The sequence below is a fragment of the Geospiza fortis genome, unplaced genomic scaffold (genome assembly GCF_000277835.1).
Source record: "Geospiza fortis unplaced genomic scaffold, GeoFor_1.0 scaffold41, whole genome shotgun sequence".
Taxonomy (NCBI): domain Eukaryota; kingdom Metazoa; phylum Chordata; class Aves; order Passeriformes; family Thraupidae; genus Geospiza; species Geospiza fortis.
Window position 1 is genome coordinate 10,253,055 of NW_005054299.1, and position 23,172 is coordinate 10,276,226.

The 23,172-nt window shown below is 40.8% G+C and overlaps 1 protein-coding gene across 1 annotated transcript; it reads right to left on the reverse strand.

Annotated features, from left to right (window-relative positions):
• Positions 1-7,576: 7,576 nt before the first annotated feature.
• On the reverse strand, positions 7,577-23,166 carry SLC4A1AP (solute carrier family 4 member 1 adaptor protein). Its single transcript, XM_031060196.1, has 14 exons — positions 23,137-23,166; positions 22,251-22,434; positions 21,458-21,580; positions 20,569-20,629; positions 19,571-19,710; positions 19,285-19,445; positions 18,667-18,736; positions 14,774-14,963; positions 13,844-13,955; positions 13,006-13,249; positions 12,161-12,235; positions 11,073-11,143; positions 9,243-9,315; positions 7,577-8,046 (listed from the first exon to the last, which is right to left on the reverse strand). The coding sequence occupies exons 2-14, from the start codon at positions 22,339-22,341 to the stop codon at positions 7,997-7,999; spliced, it is 1,461 nt and encodes a 486-aa protein (XP_030916056.1). The 5' UTR covers positions 22,342-22,434; positions 23,137-23,166; the 3' UTR covers positions 7,577-7,996.
• Between the last annotated feature and the right edge of the window lie 6 nt (positions 23,167-23,172).

Consider the following 23,172-nt stretch of genomic DNA (forward strand, 5'->3'; position numbering starts at 1 on the left):
TATGTAGCCACCACAGATCATCGCTGTAGATGAGCTATCATCAAATCCTGCTGGACACAGGACTTGCTTGGGCACAGCTGCATGTGTCTTGGGCTTAGAGCCATGAGAAGAATGAGGCCAAACTATCTCCCAGCATAGAGGCAAAAATGATGAAGCTGCTTGATTGTGAAACAATCTTCTTGCTGGGAAAGCTGCTCGGGATTTCATAGTTGTTTTGTCCCCTAACACATCACAGCTGGTGTGACCTGGCCTGTGAAGGGATGATTAGAGAGAAATACATGGGTAGTGTTCACAGGCACGGAATCTATTTCTGATGGAGGTAAATGGAGATTAATCTCTCTGTACCTGTGGACCTCCCAGCCAATTTTCTCCCTAATGGATGGTAGAGGTTTTTCCATTCGTGCTTTTCTCACTTTGTAACATGAAAGCAATCATACAGTCAGAGCTGTAACCTCTCACCATTACTCTAAGAAGAGCACATCTTCACATTTGTCTTTGAGGAACAACCAGAGTCTATTCCAAGAGGATTTTAGTTACTCCAGTGCCACAACAGCTACCCAGCATAATTTTTTTGAATAATAAAATTGTATCTCCTGCCCATTTGCTCTCAGTGGCCCATCAAAGTATATAGCAAGCTTTTTTAATAGTAATTTCAAACATAGCTCAAATTCTGCCCTTTTCTACACAATAGAGCTCCTGTCATCCTCTCTCCTTCCCACTCCCACTCAACCCCATCTCCAGGGGGAGGAGACACTTGGTCGCACCTGGCTAACAGAGCTCTTCACAAAGGCCCTACATGTTCTGCCAGTGTCTCTCAGAGAGATGACACTCACCAAGTACAGCTGCATTTCTGTAAAATTAGCCACGCTTTACTGCTGGATGTGTTGGGCAGCAAGAGGTAAAAGCCACAGGGAAGTCAGAAGTTGGGAGTAGGTCAGGGAGCAATCTCAGTAGCTGATTCTGCTTGGGCCAGAGCCTAAACTGTTTAATACTTGTGTGTGTGTTTTGAGCAGTCGAGGAGAACGTGCAGAGCATCAGTGCTTCACAACATGTCTCCTTGTCTGACTGCTTTGCAAGAGCAGATGACAGTTCTCAGGCAAATCTGCTAATTTGGAGGCAGAAAATGGTTTCATCTGTCTTGTGGCGAGACACCTGAGAAGCCAAGGGAGCTGTTTCGGGAGAAAGCACAGAGAAGCTCTGTGTACTTACAGCTGTGCTTTCAACACAGGAAAATAAATCATCTTTCCACCACAGAACCCATCATAGTTACCCTCACATGTAAGAGCAATTAGGATGTTACTGCCTTGCTGTCATGGAGCAGCCTGAAGAGGTGTAATGGGAGTGGGGTTATTATTTGTGGCTGGGGAATAAGGGTATGAATGAGTGAGTTATGAGATTTCAGGTAAATAATCCTCTGGCTTTTTGCAAAGAAGTGTCGTCCCACCCCATCACAAGCTGACAAATCTACCATTTCCTGCCCAAAGAAATTCATAAGAGCCAATCCCAACTCTTCCCTGACTCCTCTCTGAAGAGGGAGAATGAGAAGGGAGAGATTTAGCAGTGGCTGTTTGGTGTTGTGCCACTTCATACTGCTGGCTCAGAAGGCAGCAGCCTGCTCAGCTCTGCCCAAATGGCAAACACACCTCCTGCCCAGGACAGCTGCCATGGCAGGAGCCAGCCCTTCCTGGCAGGGGTGAGGGCACAGCATGGAGCTAAACCTGGTTTAGTCACAGACACTGCGCACTTTGTTCTGTGCTGGATGCCCCCCCCCCAAACAGAAAGATATGACAGATCCAAAGAAAAGGAGCAGCTAGGAGACAGGTGTGTGCCTCCCCCAGTCTACTTTCCCAAAAGAAAACAAAGCCCAAAAATTGATTCAGGTTCCACTGGGATTGGAGGCTTCTCTCAAATCTTTGAAATACAAATTCAGATTCAGTTTCTGCTTCATGGATGGGAAAAAATCATGGTTCAGGCTGGTTTCTGGTTAAGTTCAACTCCCAGCAGAACCTCTCCTGCAACTCAGAAGCAGGACAAAGTATGATGGGGGTGTTTTGCCATATGGGTAAGTAGAGTTGGGCTTGAGAATGAAGATGAATAAAGGAAGAGGCTCAGCACAATGATGTCCTGTCCCATGGGAAACAATGAAGCTTGAACCGACTTCAATATACAGGAAAAGCAATAGTGGGACAGAGAAACAGCAGCAGCCAAACAGTCTGGTGTGAGAAAAGATAGAAGATCGAATTAAACCAGGAAAGCTATTGTCAAGGTGTGGCTTCAAGAGGTGTCTGTTAGCCCCTGGCTTTTGCGTGAAAAGAAAATGATCACTTGCCAAAAAGAAGAAACTCAGAGAAGAAACTGGATAAATCTTTCCCTGTAGGAACTGCCTTTTTGAAGCAAACTCTGCTCTGCTTGTATTACATATGCCAGCTCTTAAAACCTTCCATATATATGAAGATTTTTGATTCACACAAAGATCAGTTTTTGTCAGAGTCCACATGCTGTATTTAACCTGAAGCACTGCACAAAGCTGCCCGTTGGCTACATGGTCAAGGCTCCAGCAAGAATATCTTTGTGTACAGGGTATGAACATGATCCATACAGCAAGAGAAGCTCTTTGCCTTGGGTCTGGCAGAGCTGGTGAGCCTTCTGATGTGCATCCAAGCACCCTCATTGCTGGGGCCAGCACAGATGGGTTTTGGTCTGCTGTTCCATGAGCCTAATCGCCATTAGACTTCCCCACAGCAGTCACCTGTGGGCGATTCACATCATGTGCTATTCTTAGCCCACATATCTCTCATTTCTGGGTGTTACAAGAAACTGGATTAGAAACAGGTGCTCAGCATAAACAAGTGAGCTGCTCAAAATGCCCTAAGACTGCAGTTTCAGCAGCCTCCATCCAGCAAAAGAATAAACCTGAGATTCAAGTGGTTTAACAGGTCAAAGCAGAGGAACAAAGTAATATATTCATGGTTGAAAGAGCACATATACACCTGCATATACATCCAGCTGCACAACAATCAACAAACCACTTCCACAATTTAAAAGCAGAATTAAGCAAATTAGGCTGATATAGATCTTTTTTTGACTTAAAGAACATCTTTAACATTTTTAAACATCTTTACATTTTTAACATACCTCACATTCACTTCACTGAAAAAGAAACTGAGAGCTCTTAAGACAGCATTTAAAACATCTTTACATTTTTAACATCTTACCTCACATTCACTTCATTGAAAATGAAACTGAGAGCTCTTAAGACAGCATTTCATTTTCAGAATGTAAAAAAATAAACCTAAAAATGTCCCCCCTCATCAAGTCTACAGCTATGCTGAGTGTACTTTGTACCTCAGAACAGCAGACTGTGATGCTACACAGGTATCAAAAATATACATTCTATATGCATGGAACTGCAGCCAGCTGCCCAAACATTAGGTGCTCAAGGGCCTTAGGGCATTGATGGCTCATAAATTTGAGAGTATATATTAGGTGAGTACAGAACTGGAAGTTTTGTAGCAGTGGAAAGTAAGTATGATAATGAGGTAAACACATGTTCCAAAGAAAATACAAGCTAATCATGCCCTCTGTGCAGGAGACAGCAGCTTTAAACAATCACCTGAGAAATGCTGCAGCGAGGCCTGCGAGCTGCTACAGGATGGACTCCTTGTTAATGATATCTCCCTGTGTCCTGTAGCTTTTTAATGCTGTAAACACAGTTCAACAAGTAGGTAACCAAATAGGTGTTCTGCTCCTTTGAGCGCTTTGAAGGATCTTTTGAATGCTCCTTTCTATTCCAAAAAGTGGAGTGTTACATGCAGCCTCAGTTTTCCTTAGATAAGTAAGAGGAAGCATCCTTCAGGGACCATAACCAAGGCACAGCTGGGATTCCTCCTTGGCTCACAGGACACCTCAGGTGTGGTGAGGTCTGTGCATCGTGGGCTCCATCTGGAGGTTGTTTGCTCTAATCTGTGCTTTTGGAGGAAAATGAGAGAAAACGCAGCAGTGCTGGGCCAAAGTCACCAAATCATCTGGAAAAGATGACCTTGCAAGCTGATGTGGAGGTGTCACACAGAGATTGGTGGGTGGTGGGATGAGCTCTACTTGCCCTTGGTAAGGGGAACCTTACAGCCCTGACTGAGATGGAGCCTTTGCTGGAAGTTTCCTTATCCATTGGTTAATGCAGCAAGCACAGCCAGGACTGTCCTGTCAGACTGCTGATGGTGGAAGCAGCTGCCCTCACAAGTCCCCAGGGTGAGTATTTGAAAGTCTGTCTCTACCCCCACCTTCAAATGTAAAGAGGATGGTAAAGGAGAGATTGGCCTGATCTGTGGTGTCCACAGAGCAAACAAGCAGTGGGAATGGTTGCTCCAGAGGTTCAGGGTGAGGTAGCATGTGGAAAAGGAGAGGTTTGGTGATTTGAATGAGGTATTGATGCATGAAGCTCACAAAGCACTGGGTTGAGACAGTAAGTTCCTGATGACTTACTTCAAATGTCTGGTCCTGGTGGTGCTGCTCATGTCTTTCCCACAGCTTCCACTGCAGTCTTCCACTGTTATCTTAAGCAATAGGAATTCTGAAAAAAGTTTCAGACTGAGTCATTATGCTTGTGCAAGGTCACAGATAACTGAGATGTGACCAGGCTTTCCACCCACTATTCTGAGAGTAAGAGCTGTTGGGAGCAGGGTACATAGGACCCCACAGCCTATCTCTGTCCTAATGTTAGACAAACATCAGTGCTGCCTGGTTAAAACCCACCAGTGATGGTTCTTTCTGTTTTGCTGGAGGTCTCAGAGTCCTTGGAGCAGTGAGGGGTTGGAGTGGTGCAGAATTGTTGAGCAGAGCAAGAGAGCTCCATGAAAAACCAGAGTGTTCTCTGCATAGGAAGGTCATGCTCAGTGGGATCTCTTTGTTCTCTTAGCTGCATGTTAATGTACTCATCTTCCTCTTACCTGAGTGGAAAAAATGCTGGGGGGTTCTTAAGCCAAGGAATAGTTCTAGATATCCCAGGAGCCCTTTCCTCTTCTGATGCAGTGAACATCATTGCAGGGTTAGGGAGGTCAGGAAAAGTATTTGGGGTGAGAAATGTCTGTGAGATTTGCCACACACCCTATAATCACAGCCACAGCTGTAAATATTACTGCCAGCTCTGCTTGCTGTGTGACCATGCACTCAACACCGCCTTGAGAAGGAGATGCCCCAGGTGAAGACTGCTGCATGGGCCTGGGGAACCCAAACTGTTTGGCTCTGATTTTATGTGGAAAAGCAGCTCAAAGGTAGAGGCTGGAAGTGCAGTCTGTGCCACAAACAGCCCTGTGACACAATCCAGCAGCAGTGCTCCATGTCTGGGATGCAGGGCAGGGCTCTCCTCTCGAGATGGAACGTGCAGGAAACTGTGCATGGCCCAAATTGTACTTTTGCCATGGAGACAGTGCCAGATGCCCCATGGGATGAAGGAGTGCCATGGAAAAATGAAGGAGAATGGGAGCTTCAGGGGACATGTGGACTTGAGTCAGCTGCCTAATGACACAAGTTTCAGGGCTATGCTTCTCTAATGCCAGAGGCTATGATGGCTGCTCCATTGCCAGGCAGCTTCTGAAAGAAAAACCATGTCTGCAATTAATTACTCAGGGTGTTAAACTGATGTGCAAGCAGAGTTCTCATTTTCATAGACTCTTTTACATTTTTTAGTCATGAAACTAAGCAGTCTTCCTTAAGTTGTGGGTATCAAGGGCTCCAAAAGTTATTTCCTCCATTTTTTCAACAAAAAAATCAGAGTTACATAGACCCACTTCCTCAAGAGGATTATTATAGACTGCACAGTGTGGTGCTTAAGGAAAAAAACCCAGTTCTTGACATGTACACATGTCCATCAGGAGATTTTTGACTTGCAGGAAGGGCTGAGTTACTATTGCCAGCAAGATGTAAAAATTTGGAGGGAGGCCTGCAGATCATACAGAGATAAGATTACGGTGATGGCCTATCACACAGTGGATGAGAAAGAATTTGATGAAAAGATTAAGCTTTATTGCTGTGTAGATGCCTTTCTGTGTAATATGGTGACCTCTACTCCCACGTCCATGTACTGGTTTATAGCTCTTATTGGAGGGAAAAGGTATTTGATTAATGACACACATACCTGGCCCAAAAGGAGAACATTTAAACCTGTCATGCATTACACAGCTGTTGAGTGTCAAGTGAGAAACTGCTTCTGGGGTGGCAAAGTGATCACTGATGGGAGGATAACTACTTTCAAATATTATGGGTGCTTTTTCCATGGTTTTGTCAAATGCCACCATGAGAATGGCTGGAACCATCCAGTGGGGGTGACCTTTGGGTGTTCATATTACACAATGAAGCAAAAGATGGATGGCCTAAGGAAAGCAGGGCTTACCATCAGATTTAGATGGGAGCACAATCGAGCTGGTAAGAAAAGAAACAGATGGGGAGCTCATGGTCTTAGCCAGGACCAAACTGTCCAGGCCCTTATCCCCAGAGATGTTTTCTGGCAGCAGGTCAATGCCCTTTGTCTGTACTACAAAGCAGCCCCTGATGAAAAGATACACTGATCACCTACTTCAGGATGGTAACAATAAAGGTGTACTTACATGGGCTCTGTGCCCTAGTGCTTTTCATGAGCATAAATGGCAAAACATTATTTTCCCTGTCTGAAACCTGCCAGGCCTGCTGCTGATGAATGGAACTCCCTTGCAGTTGCCTGGTACACCCTGGAACTGGAAAACACTCTGGGGAAGTGCTACAGCTGTGAAACCTTTGAGGTCTGGCATTTTGAAAAGAGAGGCAACAGCCTTTCCTTGGATTCCATAAAGATATGGCTCTGCCAGAAGCAGGAAGCTTTAGGTTGCCCAGCCTGGTGTGCAGATGCAGACAAAACCCTGCTGCATATGCTGAAGATTACAGGCAGAAAGATGCTGTTGTGTAGCTTGAGCCTGCTAAGTAAGGAGTTGTATGGTTATCCCTTCACCCCAGCTTCTGAGGTGCCCTCCTGTGATTTGTCCATGAGGATGCAGCCACTGGCTGGTGGAATCACCCCAAAGGATGTGTGTCCCTGATTTGCAAGACAGTCATTTCTAGAGTTTTCTTTGCCCCTGTAGGGTTGTGCCCACAGTTATTTAAACCCTCACACTTCCTGCATGACCTTGCCTTTACCACAGCACAGGCTCTGTCCTGAATCACCCAGGGGATTTCTCCAGACAAAGACTATTTACCAGTCATGCCTTGAACTGCATTAGGATGGCACTTTGCTCATGTTGTGACAGAAAAAGAACAGGCTCCATTATAGGCTTTTCCAGGATATCCTTCCATTTGTTTTTTCTGTTACCCTCTGTGCCAAGCAGTGCCAGCCTCTTCAATTCTTTGGCATTTCTGGACCTTGACAACACTGTTCACTCACTATTTCCTGTCCACTCCATACCAGGTATTCCAACAACTGCACAAGGGAGACATGAAAACAATTTTCTTTTCAAAATGCAAAAGTTGGTTTTTTTCCATAAAAAAGGAAAAAAAAAGAACCCTTAAGTTTTAGGTTGTGTTTACGCTGACAGTATTTTCAAACAGCAGCCACAGAAAAAAAATCAGTAGCGTTTTTTATTTTAATTGCATAAACCCAATATGAATAAAATTTATCAAGCCTGTAAGTATACAGAGGTGTATTCCTTTAATATTTTTGTCTACTTCTATTTACAAAAAGAAACATGAGCTTACAGTTTCAAGCCAAATTAAAAAAAAAAACCAAAACAACAAACAAGGCTAAAAGTGAAAGAAGAGGCAGGAGAATGTGTGGGCTTTTACTTTAAAAAAGTATCTGGAAGACAAACAGAGGACACACAGGGGGAGATAAGAGCCAGAGCAGCTGCTAATGGCCTTGAATTTGAACAGCATCTGGAAATCCAAGTCTCTTATCTGTCACTTAATGTGGAGTGAAAGAGTCCAAAACAGAGCAGTCCTTCAAGCCTCAGATGAACTCTGGGGCACTGGAAGCTTAGTAGCCATATTTTTCATTGAGATGAGTCTTGCCATCACCACTTTGACCTAATGGACAAAGAGGAAGAGTTGCATTATTCCTTTTATCCCTCACCTAAGAGAAATGTGTATCCCTGTATGAAAGAGTCTCTAGGTAGCATCAGCCATACAAGCACAGAGGATAAAAAATCAGACTGCATATTGCAATGTCTTTTGATTTACACTTACAATTCATTTCAATTTTACTAACAGTGTTAAGATTACATCAGGTATTCCTGTTTGTGTGGCTGTTTTGTTTGGCTTTTTTTCTGGAGTCCTCATAATGCCAGCTTAGAAGGAAAGTTTGACTATTTATTGTCAGGCAGAGCCAAAAAACAGAGCTCCCTCTTATGGACACAGCTTGCTTAACTATCCCAGATCAGACTTTGGAGTTACTGCATCCAGGATTCGGCTCCTGTGGATTCATATGTCAGAGATGTGCAGTCATTTCACTGAAGGATGAATCACCAGATTACAGTTTTCTTCAGTGAAATTTATTCTTATTTCTATAACCTTGCAACAGCCTTACAAAAATTATAGCAATAAATCTATCAAGTGAAGGCCAAGCTTAGAACTTACTCTGAAAACCTCAATGCACGAAAATGAGTTTTCTATTTTAGAGGAACTGAACATTCATTACCCTGTTTAAAAATAACTTCACCTAGCTAAAAACACCCTGGAACTAAAGATAAAAAAATATTCAAGTTTAACATATGTTGGACGAGGGCATCAATTATTCAGTGCCTTCACCAAAGCATTATCAATACTTTTCTCCAAAACAGCTGACCCAGTGTTTGTATTCCAATGATTTTTGAAAAAAACTGAAAAGAAGCATTTTTGGATTTCACAGACTTCTGTGAAAACTGAGAATTCTGACATTGCTGGAGCATTTATCCCTAGGGGAGGTTTGAGCTAGACTTTCAACTAGGTTACCATACCACCATGTGTGAATGCAGTTAGCTCTCTCGGGTGTTACAAAACTGAAAAACAAACTTCAGGTGTCTCTCTCCAATGCCATGAAGCTACTACAGATATGGTCTGTACTTCACTGCAAGACTTGCCTGGCCATACAACAAACATGGGGCACAGCATGCCACAAAACATCAGGTTCTGAGTAAAGTATTCCTGAACTAGCTTTTTTCCAAGGACTTAGAAGGACATCCTGATGACTTATTAAGAAGATTCTTCAGTTATGAGACTAAAACCAGTAAGGAAATGGTTGGTACCTGCAGGAGGAATCCATATGCAGTAGTCTGGGTCATCATCTGGGTACTGTGAGGAAAAAAAAGGTTGTTGGACCTGCAAAGAGAGGAAAGATTTTTTTAAGGTGCTGTACCCCTCCACCAATGTGTCACAACCACTAAATCCCTCACTAACTCAGAGACAAATAATCAGAGGTGAGGGTTATTTCCACAAGAGTCAGAGATGAAAGCTAATACAGAAGAAAAATCAAACCCTCAAATAGATTCAGCTCATTTCCTTTAGAGTCACAGACTAATAAAAATGCTGTTTAGAGGGGACCTCTGGAGGTCATCCAGTCCAATTTCCCCCTCAAAACAGAACCCGTCCACTTCTGGACAGTTTAATCCTAATGTTTGGTGATGTCATTTGACATAGGATGTCTTTATGCAGGGAAAAGCTTGAGAGTAGGATATTCAATAGGTGCTTTACTGATTTCAATGCACAACACCACTGAAAACTGGGTTTCAGGTGATTTTCAAACTGGAACTTATAGAAGCTCAAGTATTATATAAAGGTAACTTAGTTTTCAGAAAGATAAGAATGCTCATTGTTTTCAGGTCTCACTGGCATCTTGAAATGTTAAAGCAAACCACAAAAGGTCACTTGCAATGCAGTTGTTGACACAGCAATATCTTTTTGTCCTTAGATTTTTAGTTTTTGCCACATCAGCATAATTTTCTCAACAACTTCTGTTTTCAACAACTGCAGGTAAAAAAATCATACAACTGTAGAGTGCAAGACTTAAGAGCTCAAAATAATGCCAAGTTACTCAGCACTGATTTGCATTACTCTGTACCATCATTACAGTCTAAAGTTATGAGTTGAAACAAATTTTCATTCCCTCAATAATTTTCTTTCCCCAAAATAACATCTAAACCAGCTTTTTTAGAAGACGAATGTTTTCCAAAACATTAGACTGCAGAGCTGTACAGCTTTTAAATATGGCTTGTGAACAATGACTTGAAAATTGTTTTTCCAGTTTTACATGATTCAAAGTTATTGAAATATTACAAAAAAAAAAACCCACGAAAAACCCAAACAAAAAAAAGAAAAACAAAAAAACCCAAAACCAACAAAACAGAAAAACCCAACTGACTTCTGGTTGATACTTTCCATGCAAGATCTGAGCCCAAAGGCAGAGACAGCATGTGGAAAAAGTGATTTGTGATGGGAGAAAGAATACACCTAAGCCATCTGGCATTTGTAGAATGCTCAGTGTTAGAGCAAACTCTCTGCTGATGAGAGGTGCTGACTTGACTGCCTCAGCATGAAAAACTGCCTTGTCCTCCCTTATTCATAACAGTGGTAAAACTTGGGCTTCACCAGTATAAATAAACTCTTGATTTCTTCAGCATCTTTAGCAAGGCCAGGAACAAAAGACAGTTCTGAGGACTGTGCCTACCCAATCCTGGGTCCTTGGCCACGACTAACAGCAGTCAGCACACACAGGATGCAAGGATCTGAGGTTCAGTAAGTGCTGCAGGGCTAAAATTAGACGGTCCTCACAAAGAAACTGTTCCAGTGGTCAGAACTCAAGGTCCACCAAGTACAGTCACCAAGTCAGCAGAAGGGTGGGATGCCCTCTGAAGGGAAGAGCCTCGCAATAATCATTAGGCTGTCAGAGAAGATCCTTTCCAGCTTCAGGAAGGCAACAACTGACTGAGCCCCAAAATGTGCAAAACTTACATACTTTACATTTTAATACTAAGCACTGCTATCACCAAGTTAGACTCCATCAACTTGTTACTATTTCACTAAAAGAGCCTAGAAATGACTTCCTCTTAAGCTGCAGGAGTCATGGTGTTGTAACTGACCTTGCTTGAGCTATTGATTTTCTTAACTTTCTCAGATGTCTCTTCAGGTTCCTTATTTACTACCTTGGATGCTGGAAAGAAAGTAGAATTGTTTTATGACACAGCACAAATGACCAGTTCTACAGACATAAACTTATAGGAAGTTCACATAAAAATTAATACAACCGTAAGGAAATCCAAGATATCTCACTGCACCACAATAATGTGAGAATAATACTGCTGAACATCTGATTGTTTTTCCTAGATTTAATTTAGGTTAAATACACTGTCGGTCACGCAATTGAATGTAGTTTAGCAAGATCCTCTATTAGTGATTCTGTAATATTAACTTTAGTTAATGGCAGATGTTTATTTTCTAAAAGATACTACGTGTAAACACTGCAGTGATTGATATAGAAAGAGAGGAGCAGGAAATGTGCAGTACCAATTTGCTTTTTAAAAAAACAAACAAACACCAAACTTTAGAGTTGATTGGTGAAAAGAATTCCTTGGTTTTCTGCCACTTAGTATTTGAAATACTGATACTCTGATGGCTCTTTATGGGTAAGATGATGAGGACAGATTCTAAAGAGTCTGAGTTACAAAAAAATAGAAAGGTCATAAAAATCTCCTCCATGTACACCTAACATTCTTCACTCTTCATTTTCAAGATCTGACTTTTTGTGCATACATGCAGAGGCATCATCTAGGTCACCAGGAGATTATTACCTAATGTTATGTAGTATTTGTCACTTTATAAAAGAAAGTTTTATCCTTCGGTAGTGCTAAGAGCTAATGCAAAAGAATAACAGAGGAAAAAGCATCATCATAGTCTCCTAAATGAATGATTCTTCTCACACTGATTTTTTGGAACAAAAAACCTCTAAACAATTAATGACTATGAAAAGCAAGGACAGCTGTAACATAGTGCCCAGTCTTTACCACATCCTTACCACTTCCCAAGCAAAACACAATGTTTCATTTCAATTCTAGATTCTTTAGGCTCTAGATTAGGCTCAGTTTCCTTTGACCCACATAAGATACTACATCCTTTAGTCTGTTTCTAAACCCACATGCTATTACAAAATAGTCTGTACTGTACTGTTCACCTTGGGATTTCTCTTGTGAGGGTCCCACCTGAGATTCATTTCTCAGTACCTTTGGCTCAGGCAGAGAATCAACCCCTGTAACACAAGAAAGAAAGAGCTTAGTGGCCCTACAGTAACTCTGATGAGCAGAGTGCATCCCTGAGACCAAGCACAAAAGAGGACTCTTTGCTACATTTGTGTCAGGAAGAACTCTTTCAGAAATCTTCCAAATTATTTCATCCACCGAGTTCATTGCAACGCAATAAAGAAAATTCTGTGATCTGTTAAAACACTCTTCTGCAGCAACATTTCCAGCATTAAGCCAAAAAGCTAGAACTAGCTGTTATCAAACATATTGTTCACTGAGAAACATCATTACTGAGTTTTCAAATGCATCAGGCTGATACAGGAAGGGAGGGATTGGAGATACCTCAAAGGTACCAGTAGACCATTTTTTCCACTACCTTTCCATTACCACTTTTGAAATTGTTTTTCCTCCCTACAAATGGATCTGAAGTTTTGCACAGATATTTGTTTTCTTATTATGCCACTTTTACTGCCAACAAAACATCGCAGTTGTTTTCATTTGGACAATCAATTTAATGGAAACAGGGCTTATCAAAATAGGACTTCCTTACATCCAGGAGATTTGTTCTATTTCACCAAAAAGCATGAAAAACTGACTGCGAAGCAGAGTTTCACCTAGAACCATATGAACCTCAGCTGCTGCCACAAGGACTCTAGACTCATGGCAAATAAACCTATGGAAAATAAATAGGCTCAAACATTTGATTCACATAGCTCTTAAAAGTTCAGCAGTAACAGACTCATCTTCATTACTAGAAAAATCAGAAACAATGGTTTACCATCCTGAAGGGATTCTAGAATTTTGTTGTTGCAAGGGGAGTCATCAGGAGCATGAGTTTCATTCCCTGTTTCTTTCTCTATTGTCATCTTCATTTCCAGGTTTGACATTCTGCTGTTTACTGCATCTGCTTCTTGCTGCTCTTCCATTTCTTCTTCCTCCTCCTCCTCCTCCTCCTCCTCTGGTCCATCATCTTTTGTTTTTAACAAGCTTTCAGGGATGTCTGGACGCTTAACAGGCAATTTCTGCAAGACAAAGACTTGGGCATCAGTGCCAAGACAGAGGCTGATGTCACAGATACTCGTTACAGGAGAAAGCACACACAGCACTGTCAGAGACAGCTGGTAAGGAAACACTCTCAGGATGACAAATAGTTGGGGTTTAAGGAAAAGTTATTAGAAGAGATGGAAGATGAAAAAACATGTCCAGTCCATAAATAAAGAATGCAGTCTTTTCATAAGAGGGACACTGGAAACTGCATCAATCATGGATATGATCTTGGCTATGAAGAGGAAGAAAAACAAGAAAAGGACTGGCTGCTGAGGCAGAGCACTGGCTCAGCCTCATGTCCCCAGACTGCCTCTCTTGATCCACTGCCTTTTGACCACAGCTGTGCCCCAGGAAACTGCTGTGCAAAGACATGGAATGGCAACTGCTGGCAGCAAACAACATCCAACAGTCCCTGCTTGTTGCCCATGCACCTTCCACTGCCACAGGCTGCACCTCCATGCTGTTTCCATGCATGTTAGGAGACACAGTTGCCACCTATAGCCCCCACAGCCTGAGAAGGTGGTCCCACAAACAGCCACTGACCTGCAACACCTACAAGTCCAACTTACCCCTAGGCTTCCAGTTTTCAGTTTGAATTTGCTCCCCCCTTTCATTGCACCAAAGAGAGGCAGGTTCATCTTTTTAGGCTTGTTCTCTGCATTCAGACTGTAACTCCCACTCCTAATAAAAATCAGACACAAAGGGAAACAGTATACAAAGTATCAAACAAATCTTATCTATACAAATGCAAAAAAACCCACAAAGGTCTGCCTATGAGAAGTGAATATATAAAAATCCTTTAATTTCTCTCCTACTTGCAGTATCCAAGGAGGATGCTGCAGGAGATGACTCCTCCATCCTACATATATGTTGTAGGATTCAGACACATGCCATAGTAGGAAGCAAAAAATGAATGAACAAGGGAAAAAACCCTCTGTATCACAGACTCCCTTAAATTGAACTGCATACATACACACATATTTATATATAAAAATACACTTGGAGGCCAAACCTTAATTTAAATGAATTAGGTAATTAACCTCTAATCAAGCTGCCACTAGTAAATGAACCCAGCACACACCCTCTCAAACTGCAATGGTGCTGCTAGGCAGTAGCTGAACATCCACTACATTTGACTTCCAAATACATTTCACAGAGTGAAAGTGGGTTTCATGCTGTACATAGTATCTGTAAAATTCTGCAGTTCCTTTTGGATGCACATGGAAAAAAATAAAGAAGCTAACAGTCTGCTCCCAATCCCTTACCTGTGTCACCCTGCCAGCTTGGGCTGGTCTCACTCCAGTGCTGTGCATTTCCCTCAGCCATAGATGCTGCAGTAGCCCAGAGGCACAGCAGCTCCTTAAAGAGCTGAGCCAGGTAGTTTGGAAGGCTGCCCTGCTTTTGTGATTGGAAAGCTGCCTATTTACTGGGCTTGCACAACTGGCCATGGATAAGAATAAAGGGAAAAGTAATTGTTTCATGTTTTCACCAAGACTTACTGGGGCTTCAGCTCAGGCAGCTCTGTAGGCTTGACAAGCTTTATCAACCCTTTCAGTCTCTGCTGCTCTTTCTTCAGTTCAAACGATCGCAGGTGAAGCTTCTTGCGTGCCACGCTGTCCAACGTGCATCCTGACTTCATTTCAGTCATGAACTCATCCAAAGAATCCTGAGCTGCTGGATGGGACTGGACTAGGCAAGATAAAGGGAAGATATATAATGTTATGGTGGGAATATAACTGTAATCATCAGGTCCTGCCTTTAGAGAATAAGGTACATAGGAACAACTATCCTCTCTGTGAGATTCTGTTGAATTGTGAAATAATGGAGGTTGTTAGGCCTGGAGAGATGAAAGCATTTCTCCTAACAAAAGCCTGGAAGTAAACTTTAATTCACTTACCTAAAAAAGCCTCTCTCAAAATGGAACGTTTCTTTGTGAGTGCTATTCCTGGTTGTTCATCTCACTTCTATATCTGCTCTCCCTAAAAAAGTGGCTTAGGGATTTTTTTGTAGTCACAAACTAAATTAATCCCAGCCACATGAAAACCTACACCACTGCATAGGGAATCAGATTTTGATGTTCCTGGGATGTTTATGTCATAACATTTGTAAAGTTCAAAATCAATCAGTGCTGCCTTGTACTCCTGAAAGAGTGCATACAAACCAAATTTCTTGCATTAGGCCAATCACACAGAATGTACCTTTATTTTGACTAGATTTTCTGCAAGAAAACTGCTTTGAACTTGAAAAAGAGTAATGACAGTCTTTTTACTCCACCTAATTTCAAAATATTAACAATATTATGCATACTTGACTAATTAAAATAAAACTCAGGAGGTAAAACTAAATCTCTAATGAGTAAGAAAAAGAAATACTCTTCTAATACCTGGATTTAAAATAACAACAAAAAAAAATCCAGAAAAATGCCGTTCTGTGGCTTGAACAGTATTTCAGAAGTTGTTATATGGTATTCAAAAATAACCTGGAGGCAAACAGAGAAAAATGTTCTTGCCAGAATTTTAACAAGTCTTTTGACAGATAGTTTTTTGCCTTTTAATATTCAATGAAAAGTGGCAAATTCAATATGTATTTTCTGCCTTATAAGTGTTTTTGTATATATGCACAAGCATAATTATTTGATCAATGAGCTATTTTCAGTTCAGCTTGAGCTAATTAAGTAGCACTTGAAATTTTAAATGCATAAAAATAAAACAGACCAAGTTATTCTAAAGAGTACATATTTGAGCAGTTTTACAAGACTTAAATAACTAGAGGAAAGTCTAGTAAGACTCATGCTTACAAATTGATTCAATTGAAAAGGATATTTCTGATGTAAAACAAAACAGTTTACCATTTGAAAATACACGAATGCCTTAACAGTAACTGTTCAAAGATATACAGAATTAATAGGCTTCAAAAGATAAGAAACAGTTGTAGCATCCACCTCCATGCAAGCATAAATGATGACAAAACATGTCATAGAGTATTTCTATAAGAATTTCTTTTTTCTTTTCATCACAACTATTTATATAAAACAAGATAAAAACCAACAATGGTAGTGTTAACAATGTTTAAACCTCCTTGCAGGCAGGAGCTGAGCAAAATGATAATTTGATTTAAACATCAAATTACAATGATGTGGTTTAGTGAGTAGTCATATTCTTCAGAACAATTAAAGCTCCACAATTAAATCCAGAGCTCACTGCTGCACTGCAGAGTGGTGTAAGTGCTTCAGTCAGTAGTGATGCTCAGGGAGTTGGGTCACCCCTTCTTGCAAATTGGATTCTCTGCTCAATTCCACCAACAGTGCCTAATAACAGCCAGTTCAGCTTGCAGAGTTACAGTTAGCATTCCTTATCTGTTGCAGCAGTTTTCTACACTATTGAATTAAAATCTGACATTACTAGGAGGTGAATCAATCATGTCTATTATACTTTATATCCCAGCGACAAAAAGCTACAGGGCTATTTACTGCACCATCAACTTATTGATATTTTTCCTGAACAGGCAACCAAAGATGAGACTGAAGAGCTCCACATATTTGATCTGCATCCAGCAGCATCAGTGAGTGAGTGATACGAAGTCAGTCCACCAGTAATTAGTTCTGAAGAACCCCAGGGAACAATTTGTGAACTTCTACTGAGACTTTTTTAGACAACTACTTAATTTCTCCAAGTGCTTGGTAAGAGGTGCAGCAATTTAGCCTGTCATTCACTCACTGGTGTCTCTACACTCTTGTCTTTAGGCTCCAAATAATCATTTAGAGCAAACAAAAGTGCATTGAGGTTTCAGAAGTGGATGTAATGCAGGAGGTTTGCTGGACAGGTCATGACATTGGTACAAATGTTCCATGGTCAATAACCCTGCTCCTGGCTTTCTCAGCATCTGTGATTAACCTAAAACATTCAAATAAGAGAAAACCAAAGCATCTGGAAAACACCCAAACAAACCAGCTGACTGATGCAATATTTGCTATGTTTGTTTTACCCTGGTCTAGTTCTGGGAATTCCCATCCAATACTGAATGATCCTGTGCTTCAGCAAGTGCCAAGACTGCACTTTTTTTCCACGGCTCTAAACTAGCTGTGTAACCACCTGCAACTTACAAAAACATGTATTGGGATTGCATGACCAGGTTTTGGTAGGGAAGGGGCCTACAGCATTATATGGTGTTAGCAGAATTATAAAAATGAACTGACTCTGCCTTCACCCAGTCTCTACTACAATGCAATTCAGCAGTCTTGTTGAGAAACAGTATCAGTAGAAACAAAGGTATCTGAAGATAAGAAAGCTCAGAATTACATCCCTCAGACAATCTAAGCATTAGCTTATTTTGCTGGTCAATTGCTAATTATTTATCAAAAGTATAAGGCTGAAAACAATTCCTTCAGACACACAGAACATCAGTTTGTATGCTTGGTGGAATGGTACTACTTTTTGAACAGGGAGCTGGTACAATCAATCACCAACAAAGATGTTGATATAAATGACTTTTGGTGCAGAGCTGAATAACTAGAAAGAAACACAGCCATGTAACACACAGAAGATAGCCCAGCTGTCACACTGCTGCTAGGCTTCTTGGAGAGAAACTTCTGACAAACTCATGGTGCAGCCTTTATTAATGCCAACTCTGTTAGTAAGGTTTTTGTGTGAACAACCAGCCTAAACACATTTCCTTCCTGCCTTCCTTTTACTCCGTGAGACATCATCAGTAACAGAAAGCAAAATGCAGCCATTGGTACAGTTTGCTTTTGAACATAACTCACTAACAGATACCATCACTGGTCTGGAAAGGCTCTGCCTTCAGAAACAAAGGCATAATCCTAGAGCCTGAATGGCTCTCTCCAGTGCTGGCATGTTCACTGAATATATGGGTTAAGTGTCAACTGCTTTGTCTCCACATTTCTCCTTCCCACCTTTCCATAATACAGTGTGTTTATAACAAGAGAAGTGAAATAAAAAATATATTACCTTTTCTGTAAACTCTTTCCTCCTCCCTTATAAATGTTTTTTAAGAGAGTAGAAAAACCAGCGTTCCTCAAACTGGGTTAGTTTCAGCAATATGGGCAGATAAACAATAATAATATTCACCCTTTCAGAACTCCAGGAGCTTGTACACTTGCCACTTTACTTAGATGCTGCTTGCTTTGGAAAAAGCTGCATTCATTAGCAAGTGACTATAAATAGAGTACATAAACTATTGGATGAAGACCGTAAGAATTCTCTCAAGCTAACTCAGTGACCTGCAAACCTTCCTATCCCTTTGTGAAAAGTGGACACTGACAAAAAAAAAAATAAAAATCCAAACCTTTGAAAAGAGAAATCTCTAAGATAATTTTCGGTTCTGTATTATTCTTTATGGAAAGCACTGTGATCAAATAAACTTCATGCCTTACCTTTCCCTGAAACCTTCAGCTTCTCTGTTATCTCAGAAAGCTCATTTTCTGCTTCTTTTAGCTTTGTGACCTATGAGAGAACAACATGCTTAGAAGACTTCACCTTGTTAAAATCTCATTTTAACAGTTACTCAAGTATCCTATCACATTACTTCCACTTTTCTACTTCTGAGCTTTGACCAGGACTTCCTGGGCTGAAAAAAATTAGAAGTCTATATTCTTCCTAAACAACTTACTCATTTTTTGACATGGAAAATTATTTAAATCATTTCTGAAACATAACAGTATGCATAATTCTTCTGCAGTACTGTTATACCACCACTGAGCCCTCCAACCCTTCCTATCCCTCACAACCTACTGTCTTTGTAGGATGTATTGTTTGTCATATGCCTGTCAGTACAGGATTCTTATTCTTTGAAAGAGAATGAGATATTTCTTTGGGATGTGTCCTGTGAACTTAAAAGCTTGGAATTTTTTTCCAGTTATTTAGAACTAATTTAAAAGTATCCTGTTGTGGCATTTCCTTCATCCACTGCCATGATCCACTAAGATTTCTTAGTCATAATCAAATACAGGCATGAGAGAGTAACCCTGACATGTCATAACAATTGTTCTTACCAGGGAGTCATAAGTCTCTGGTTTTTCTTCTATTTTACCAGCTTTCTTCATTCTGTTCAGTCGTTTCTTTTCCACAGCACCAGTTCGATCAAGGAAGGTGTCGTCATCACTGTCATAGAAATCCTCATCTTCCCAGTTCTTTGATTTCCTTTTTCGGGATACTGAGAAAGGCACAGGAGAAGGCAAGAAACAAAATGATTTGCATATCACTCAGCAATAAAGCAAATTCAAGACAGCACTCTCAAACCCCTGATTTAGGGCATTTAGAATGATCACAGTTATTCACCTGCTTCCTGCCTCAGAACTCCTCGAGCATCCAGCAGCCTGCAAGCTTCCAGTGCACACTGTATCATTGCTTCCTTCTTTTTTCCTGAATGGAGAACCTCTGCCACCAGCTGCTTCCCTGATGCATCATCCACAGGCAACCTGTTCAGTTTGAAGGATCAGAGAACAGCTCAGATACAAACAGCTTTTCAGGGATGCTACTCAGATATTTTACAATGGCATTGCCATTTCATTTTAATATTTTCTGTATTAAATTTTTCCAATTTTCATTTCATACAGCACCAATCAAAACACAAGCATGACTTCCTAATCATGCAAGTCAATTTGTATTTCACTGGTCCAAACAATAATCTTTCCTCTATTTATTCCATTAGAAATACAGGAAGTTAAAGGGTTAAATGTCAATCCCTGAATCATTTTAAGTACAGGTATCTTGTATCCATACAATATGAATAAAAAATAGTTTCCATGATGAAGCAAAGGATTTTTAAGCAGTACAATCATTACTCTGTTGAGACTTGTTGACCTAATTTCCACCCCACCTTGTCCTGTCTTATAAAATAATTACATTAGTGGCCTCTAGCAGGAAGCCCTCAAAAACTGTCTTATACCATACAGGAACTGAAATCAGGCATACAGTAGAATTAAGTTTGGGGTTTTGTTGATCTTTCTCATTAGGAATTGAAAGAGATTGTTTCCTAGTTTCTTCTCTTGTATTTCTATTTCATACACTGCTCAAAACAAGGGGAGCTGAAAGAACCTAGGCTCTTGCTCTCTCAAATTTCATCCCCTAGGAAAACCAAATCCTGTCAGAAGACAAAGGAGCACAGACACTGAACTAGGCACTGATCCTTGAACTTCTGTCTCACTATCAGGGCTTAAGTCTAAATTCAGCTGGCTTCCTTGCAAGTGTGACACAACAAGTAATTCCTTCAGCTTCTGTTTGCAAATTCAAAAATAGTCAACTTCCATGTACCAAAGGAATGGAGATGTACTTACTTGATCCTGCATAGCCAGCTGTTGTGCCCACGATCATCATACTCATATTCTAACTCTTCTCCTAGACAAGAAAAGAAAATTGATGTAGTAACCAAAATTGAAATAAGCAGGAATAATCTTTACAGAGAGAAGAATGTCATGGGACATTCTTCTAAACAAAAGGGATAACAAGCTCTTGTTACATACCATGATTTTGATTTACTTATGCTGATTTGGTTTTTTTTTTCAAAATCAAGGCTTTTTCAGACAAAAAAAATCTCTAAGTGGCCTGTTTAGGAACATGCAATTCAAAGAAAAAAAACCAATCTTGTCTCTGCATGTATGAAAGTGGCTGAAGCAACAACGGTTTGTAATCTGAATTCACAGATACTGTTTGTCTTGAAGGTTGCTTTTTCATTTCACGTGAGTGAATATTCTTCAAGTTTTCACTAGCAACCACTGAAACTTTAGAGCACTTAATTATTGCCTTTTGTCTTCTTTAAATTTTCCTATTTTACAGTTATACACAATTACAGCCATCTCCAAAGCAAACAGTCTGGAAATTGAGGGGTTTTGATTTTTCTGCATAGCTTCAAAGCATGGGTGAAGTTTGAGTGTCACTCCGGAGGATACAAGCTGAAGGATATTCCAGAATACGAGCTGCTCACTGCTGTTTAGGAATTAGTAACTAAGACTCAGATATACAATGGTGGGCCAAGTTTTAATGAAAAAAACCCAAAACAAACCACCACAAATCCCTACCAAAACCTGATGAAACAAAAAACGTTATCCACAGTGTAACAGAAAAGTTTTGCTCCCACATGACACCTTAAATCCCCCTGAAACATAAACAACAAAGTAACACTTCACTAAGTAAAAAATCACATTTAATAAAAAAAGAAATAATTACCTTCTCTATCAAAAAAGCCCTGCAAGGCCTTTCTAGGGTCTTTCATATAAAAGGCATCTTGAACATCCTGAAAATCAACAGCAATAGGGTTTTCTTCAACCTCATCCTCCTCAGCATCCTCACCTGGAAGACATCCAAAGTCCAAAAAAACCCCACGAAACATGAGAAAGAGAACACCAGCATATTTCAACTTTCATTAGTTTGAAAGAAGTAGCAGCTATGCCATAAAATTACTTCCCTTAACTTCATTATTGCTGTACTCAATCAAAAAAATTAGTTGTTTCGCTATTAGTTATTCCAACACATGATTCAGTTTTGCAGATCAATGTCAGTTTCAGTACTTTCAAAGGTTTATGAGCTTATACACTCAAAAAGACCCAACTGACTTTGTTGCAAAAAGTTCATTAATTATAATTTACCTAGCCCTAAGATGTGGGCTTCCTGTTTAAATGTAAAGACAGCTATACTGCATAGAAGTCTCAACCAGTTAAATTTCACCTCTTGGGCTAAAGTGTGGACATCATCACAGGAGCAAACCAAAGAGCATTAATTAAACTCTAAGTTTCATGGGCTTTTATAGGTATAGGTAAATTACCTTCTCATGTAAGGCCGCAAACAAGCTCACTGAATGTTAGTTTGTCACTTACCCTTCTTTTTAACAGCAAAAGGATTAATTTGTACTCAAAAACCTTGACTGGATTGTGACTCTTGGCAGCCAGTTGGAATACTAACCCTAATATTCAAAAGCAGGCTTACAGACTGCATATCAGCCAATCAACATATCATCACTGACCCATGCCCCACGAGCAGCTCAGATCACTATTCTGAATCCTTTCATTTCTCTCCTCTTTCTCATCTTCCTCATCAGAGTCCTCTCCCAACATTGTCTTTTCTAATTTTGCTTGCTGCTGCTTGCGTAGTGCCTTCAGTTCCGTCACAGTTAGTTCTGACTCAGACTCCTGGTCCTCTTTGGGTCCCTAAGTCAAAACAGAAAATCAGCAGAAGTGTTTTTTAAAAACCCCAAACACGTATTTCCAGCACACATGCAGATTACATGTAATAACATAAGCACATCATTACACTGCTCTTCAAAAAATGAAATCATTTAGCCATTAATTATGGTTTGCATTCCAAAATATATTAGTTTTAATGGCATTTTCAAAGGAAGGACAGGGAGAAATAAGCATTATTGTGTACTTGCAGTCAGATCCATCTCACATATAACTGTAATTAAAAGGCTGAAGGCAAAAATTCACGTCAGAACTAGATGCATGAACCTGAGGAATGAGCAGCTTCTGAAGTGCGTGTACAACATGTGATGTGCTGTCCAAGTTCCTGTTAATAAACACTCTCCCCTTTCCCCAAAGAAATATTACTTCTTTATTCACTGGGGCATCATACTGTCAGAAAGACATTCCTAATACATCACACTGTTGGAGAGAAATGCCTTTTGCAGTCAGCACAAACCCGCAGCCCCACAGCTCACTGCAGAGCCGGCAGCAGACACCCACTGCTTTTCTCCCAGTCAAACAACCACGACGGCGCTGGGCTGCTTCCATTCCGCGCCACACCTCAGGCGGTCACCCGACGGAGCCGGGAAAACTCCTGAGCCTGACCCGGGCCAGCCTTTAGCACCCCGCACACGCTCCGGAGCCGCCCGAGCCCGAACCCCGACCCACCTGCAGGAGGAAGAGGCGGGAGCTGCCCCCGAAGCG

Excerpts from the sequence above, each read along its gene's own strand:
- SLC4A1AP (XM_031060196.1), bottom strand. The coding sequence starts at position 22,341 with ATGTTGGGAGAGGACTCTGATGAGGAAGATGAGAAAGAGGAGAGAAAT. Across the intron at positions 13,250-13,843 it reads TGAAAACTGGAAGCCTAGGG|AAATTGCCTGTTAAGCGTCC; the intron begins GTAAGTTGGACT and ends TTTGTCTTGCAG. Across the intron at positions 11,144-12,160 it reads CTCACAAGAGAAATCCCAAG|CATCCAAGGTAGTAAATAAG; the intron begins GTGAACAGTACA and ends CTTTCTTTCCAG.